This window comes from Limulus polyphemus, unplaced genomic scaffold, assembly GCF_000517525.1.
Source record: "Limulus polyphemus unplaced genomic scaffold, Limulus_polyphemus-2.1.2 Scaffold6839, whole genome shotgun sequence".
Classification (NCBI taxonomy): Eukaryota; Metazoa; Arthropoda; class Merostomata; order Xiphosura; family Limulidae; genus Limulus; species Limulus polyphemus.
The window spans coordinates 2995-9450 of NW_013672449.1; the positions used below are offsets into that span (position 1 = coordinate 2995).

General features: G+C 30.9%; 1 protein-coding gene across 1 annotated transcript in view; it reads left to right on the plus strand.

Annotated features, from left to right (window-relative positions):
- Nucleotides 1-456: 456 nt before the first annotated feature.
- LOC106474114 (solute carrier family 25 member 46-like) overlaps nt 457-6456 on the plus strand; it is a 17067-nt gene continuing 11067 nt past the window's right edge. Inside the window, exons 1-5 of the mRNA XM_013934805.2 lie at nt 457-718; nt 1584-1626; nt 1961-2018; nt 5018-5095; nt 6240-6340. Of these exons, the coding sequence (XP_013790259.2) occupies nt 472-718; nt 1584-1626; nt 1961-2018; nt 5018-5095; nt 6240-6340 (527 nt within the window). The 5' untranslated portion in view covers nt 457-471. The remainder of the gene's footprint in view (nt 719-1583; nt 1627-1960; nt 2019-5017; nt 5096-6239; nt 6341-6456) is intronic.

The following is a 6456-nucleotide window of genomic DNA, read 5'->3' on the forward strand; positions in this document are numbered from 1 at the left end:
CGTCAACTTTTTGAAGGCCATGGATAGGCCTATATAAAATGTTTCTAATTGTGTACCAGTTTAACGTTGAATATTATTTCAAAGAATATATTTTAACAGACCATGAATATCCCTTTTATAATGTAAAACTTCGGTAATATAATTTTTACATCCACAGATTTATGTTTCTTGTGATGTAATTTAAGTGAAAACGACAATTGTATGTGTACATGCACGAATAGAGAGGTAGAATGTTTAAATCTTATTCTGCAGGCGACCATCGAGTTTTAAATTACTTACCCTTTAGTGATTTAGAATCTTAAAACTTACTATCAATACAGGAGGCAAATAATTTGTAGATTTATGCGTATTGTTATCATCAATTTCATTTTGTGTTTTATCTGAAATGTCTTCGATAATGGACAAAATCTGCTGCCACCTTGAATTGGGGTAATATATAACGAGAAATTATTTTATTATACTGTAATCAACATGGAAGAAGGAAACTGCTGCCATCTAGTGAAAGGTTTATATTCTGAAATTTTGAAGATGGCTGGTATTACGTATGGTGAATTCATGAATATCGACGAGGATTTGAGATTTTTATCAGGTCATCATCAATATTATCGTCAACAGCAGACAGTACCACAAACAGTTCAAGAATATGTGCCTGAGAATCAGCCTGAAGTAGGAATATTGTCGTCTGTTACTAAAAAAGATCGAAGTGAAGCAGATATAGGTACAACTACCTAGTAATAGTATTTACTAGTATTAGTACAAATTGAACTACCTAGTTCTATTTCGTCCAGTATTATTTGTAGTATTATTGTGCAGTAGTAGTACTGGGAATATATATATAGACTAGCATTGGAATAGAAGCTAGAGTTTAACTAATATTATTGCTACACAAAAATTAAGACCAGATTTCTATAAATTTTACCTTTTTGTTAATTCTATTTCTAGTCTTAGACTAGTTTGTGATATACATGTGTGTATATTTGGGCTAGGCTGTGATTTATAATTTTATGTATCCTTTACTTAGGAATTAAACAAACATTGCATAATTGATTGGCTTCCACGTTTTTCACTACATAATTTTATAAATCGTATATTTTAGCTGTTTTCTCTGCAATATTAGATTAAATTATGGGCCTTTCAGTTCATATTGTCCATATTATTCAGTGTTATATTGAATTTGGCTTCTTTGTAACAGTTAATATTTTTGCATAGGGTATCTTATTTTAAGTGTTCTGCATATTTCATTCATTAGTAGCTGATTTATCATAGCAGAGGATGTTGTCTATTTATTGTGTACATTTTGTTTCCAATTTTCATTTGTTCATCACATAATAGTCCCATCTGTATTGTTTTCATTAAGCATCATTTATAGCTCCCAGAGTTACAGACACCAATCTCTGATGGCTATTAAAGAACCAAATCGTTGTTGTTTTACTAGATAACATTTATATTTTAAATTTGATTTTCTACACTCAGCAGAAATGTTATATTTAATTATTTTCTTTGTTGTAGTTTTTTTCTCCTACTGTTATAAAAATGTTATTATTGTCAATATTTGTACTTATTTTTGTACTATTCCTTCATAGAGCAAGCTCAAAAATTTGCTGGTTTTTCAGTGGGAATAGCCAGGTTAGTTAATTGTTGTTGTATTTTTTAACAAACGTTTAATTGTATAAATTTACTTTAAATATATAAAATCAAGGGTTATCACAGCTTTATATAAATGTTTGAATTTTTGTAATATCAAAAATGTAAAACTGAGTCATTACTAGGTGTCTTAAATATATATGAAGAACAAAACGAGCATGATTTAATTAGACAATCAACAAATCTATGTAAGCCATGTGACTTAGTATGTTGTGAGTTTGATCAACTAAACTTCCCACCTAAGTGAAAAAAATTAAATTGTTATTAATTTTTGCAAGAAAATTTTGAAAGAAAACGTATATTGTGTTTCTTATAGCCTAATTACAGAAAGTCTCATCTCTCATCCATGTATAGTTATAAGAAGACAATGCCAGGTAAGCTTTGTAATCATTTTATTAAGTACATATAAAATGTCATTTTTCTGAACTCTGTATATTGAAGCTGTATATTCCAATGTTCTTTATGTATTATTTTTGCAATAAATAAATCAAGATAAAGTCTAACATCTTGTGTAAAGAATAAAATGCTTCAAAAATTTACTTGTTTTTCTTAAAAATCTACTTTTCCACTCCCCACACATGAAATAGTAAAATAAGATTTTATGTGACAGTGAACACAATTATTACAATGGCATTGGCAGCTCAGTCTTGTTGAGAATGGTATATACCACATTTTACATCTAAACTTTTTGCATATATATTTATATTATGGTGTTTAACATTTAATCATTATGATTTTACATTGCAGCATGTAGAATACCTACGCATGAACCAATGAAGAAATCATGGTTTACATGAATGCTGCAGACACTAACTTGATGTTTAATATATATATATATATAAATCAGTTTGAAGATTTTAATTATCTTGTAAAGTATTCCTAGAGCTGGCAGTCAAACTTAACTGGGCTTCTACCATAGATAAAATAAATCTAGTAATACTGTTGCATTAGTTTAAACACAATTATTACTGTGTGTGATTGAGGGTTTGTATATGGTTATGGTTTTAGAGGTGTGATTTTTAAATGTTTGACCAGGCATGGAATAGTGGTTAGTGTTCTGGACTGAGAAGCTGAGGCTCCATGGTTTGAGTCCCATTACTACAAAAACAAATATCATGCTTCACAATTTGGGACTCTGGATGCATTATAAGAGTGATAGTCAAATACCATTATTTGGTGTGACCAGAGTAGCCCAAGAATGGGTGGTAGATGGCATTGCCTTCTCTCTAGCCTACCACTTTGTGTAGCTTTGCATGAAATCAGAAACAGTTTTTAAATGTCTGTATATTCTATACATCTACAGTTCAGAATTTTCAGGAAATCTACCTAGTGTTTTTCTAGCAACAGAACCAACAGTGTAACAATAAAACTTATTGTCCTGGGTGTTGGTTGGTATGAAATCCACACCTCTGTCAGAGATATTCAGACAGTTGTAAGTGTATGATAAAAGTTACTACTACTACTACCAGAACTCTTTGATAAGACCACATAGTCTTGTTTATGTTTTTCCACTCTTTAAGTTTAATTTCATCTGTTCATCCTGATGTACTATTATAAACAAAGTTTCTTGACAGAAGCTGGCCTAATTTTGTTTATTTTTGCTGTAAAGAAAGTAAATTTTACATTTAAGTCCATATCACACTTTTTCAACAGTTGTTGATCACATTTTTTGGATAGCATGTAAACGTTTAAGAATGTATGATGATACACAGTAAAGGGGCAGATTTTCAAAGTTCCTCTTGTTTATTTCGTTGACCTGTAATTCAGTTTCTAAAGTTTTATTTACCTCATTAAAAGGTTGCTTATTTTGTGAAGTAAATTAAGATTTTAACACATTTTTCTCTGTGAGAAAAGTCTGTTTGGAGCAACAAGTAGTGAAAGAAAACTGTCTATACAATTTGAATCTTTCAAAACCATAAAAATATCATTGTTCATAACAGATCCAGAAAACTGAAGGTTGTAAGAAAGTGGAGATAGAAGTTTCTTCTAACTTCATCCCAAATATATTAGTTAAAACAGACAAAACTTGATTTTCCATATTGAGATCTTCAATTTAATCATAATTGACACCTTGAAGTTGAAAAGTTGTACGAATTCCCGAAAAATCTTTTGGTGATAGAAACATCAAAACAGGATCTGGGATTGGAATCATTGTGATAACATTTTAGTGCACAGTTACTTGTTTCCTCAACCAGCACAGTAAAATGTTACGTACACTTCACCAGTTTACTCAATCCTCAATACCATACTAATTATTGTTGTTAAGTAAAAATTTTCATTTATTTAGTTTATAGTGAAATGATTAAAGAGTTTAAATAAGGCTAAATATCATACAAATTTTGTTTTATAATGAAACAGAAAAGCATTTATCATTATTTGTACACATAATTAAAAAGTAAATATTATACATTTTTATTAAAACTGTATGAGAACAAAAAACACATTTAGTGGAAGAAACTGATAGAAATCTTGATATTGAAGAAACTGGGTCGAAACCAGTTTCTTTAATATCAAAATTGCTATCATAATCGGACAATGTGACACTGACAAGGACACGTGAATGTGTCGAAACCAGTTTCTTTAATATCAAGATTGCTATCATAATCGGACAATGTGACACTGACAAGGACACGTGAATGTGTCAAAACCAGTTTCTTCAATATCAAGATTTCTATCAGTTTCTTCAATATCAAGATTTCTATCATAATCGGACAATGTGACACTGAATGTGTCGAAACCAGTTTCTTTAATATCAAGATTTCTATCATAATCGGACAATGTGACACTGACAAGGACACGTGAATGTGTCGAAACCAGTTTCTTTAATATCAAGATTGCTATCATAATCGGACAATGTGACACTGACAAGGACACGTGAATGTATAGAAATCTTGATATTGAAGAAACTGCTTTCAACACATTCAAGTGTCCTTGTCAATCTCACATTGTCCGATTATGTTCAACTGAAATAGTTATACAGATATTTTAGGTAGGCGCTAGTTTGTTAGAAACGATCTCAGATCTTACGATTAAGGAACAAGGACAGTATTTGTGTTTATAGATCCAATGTACTGATCTTTATTTACATTAAATTAGTCTTGTTCTCACATGCTTGTAGATTTGGGTTTCATACCTTGCCAATTTTTATGTTTCATCTGTAAACTGGATAACTCTCACTTATTAGGCAAAAAGATACCAAATTTGGCACAAATTAATTCTTGATTGTAGGTTATATGGACAGAGGGAGTTTACAGATAAATATTGTACAGGGTGAGTTTGTCTAGTAATTGTAATATCAACCAGTTATATTTTATTACAGTGTGTTCTTAAACTGTGTAGAGTCATAAAACTGACTGTCTTTATTCTTTTGAAGGTTCACCACAAATCTCACCGATTTCATCTGACACCGTTTACTTTGTTTCCTGTAATTCTTAAACTACAGAGAAGACAGGTGAGTTTTTAAGGCATTTTGACTTTTTCAGTTTTTGGTTGATGTTTTTTTTTGTATGTGTTTTTACAGATTTTTCTTATTCTAATGTTTTAGAATGCCTTTCAGTAACATTTGAAATTTTAAGTATTACTTGTATTTTCTTGGACGTCTGAACCTTGTCGTGCCCAATGAGCACTTTCACTTACATATCAGATTTCGAAATTTAAGTAAAAATAATAATTCCTACTATATTTCAACAATTTTTGACTCGGATATTTCAGAATCACTATTTTTCTTATCATATAATATTTATTTAGTATGATCCACAATGAAAAACAAAATCCAACTTTCATTTCTGCACAGCTATGAGGAGGTTGCCTGTAAATGGTGCACTTATTCGTTTTAATAAAAATTGATATTAATTCCAAAGTATAGGTTTATGTTTGCTAAGAAACTATCATCGCTTTTGTTGCTATTCTTTTATGATGTCACATTACGTGGTCCAAACAATTACTAATGAAGCTTAGCTTTGAAAATAGCTCAAAAATCATGATTCCTAGCCTGATAAAGGTGAGGATATTTTCTGGTTCATGCATTATGTTCAACATGATTCCTAGCCTGATAAAGGTGAGGATATTTTCTGGTTCATGCACCATGTTCAACATGATTCCTAGCCTGATAAAGGTGAGGATCTTTTCTGGTTCATACACCATGTTCAACATGATTCCTAGCCTGATAAAGGTATAGTGAGGATCTTTTCTGGTTCATGCACCATGTTCAACATGATTCCTAGCCTGATGAAGGTATAGTGAGGATCTTTTCTGGATCATGTACCATGTTCAACATAATTCCTCCTGATAAAGGTGAGAATCTTTTCTGGTTCATACACCATGTTTAACATGATTCCTAGCCTGATAAAGGTATGGTGAGGATCTTTTCTGGTTCATGTACCACATTCAAATAGAAAGAAATACATATTTTCGAATGTAGTTTTTAATGCTGATCTCAGAAATATAAATTACAATGTGGAGAAATGAAAAGAAATATTTTTCATTCAGTATCGCCCACTAAGTTGAAAAATCAATTTTACTCTGTATAGAAAAACTTTTATGAAACATTTAAATAAGCAAGTCTACGATATTCTTAAAGTGTAATAACATTTCAGGGATTTGGAACGTTATGGAAAGGTGCCGGAAGCGTATTTATATTACGTGGTCTCACTCTAGTGACCGAGACCCTCGTATCAGAGTTTTCTCCTCTCCCAAGGTAATATTTGTCCTGAATTTTTGGTTTCTTTTTTCATCATTTTGTATCAGAGTTGCTAATTCTTTCTAAAAATAGAAGACAAAGTTTTTATTGATACAAATCAAAATCAATCATGG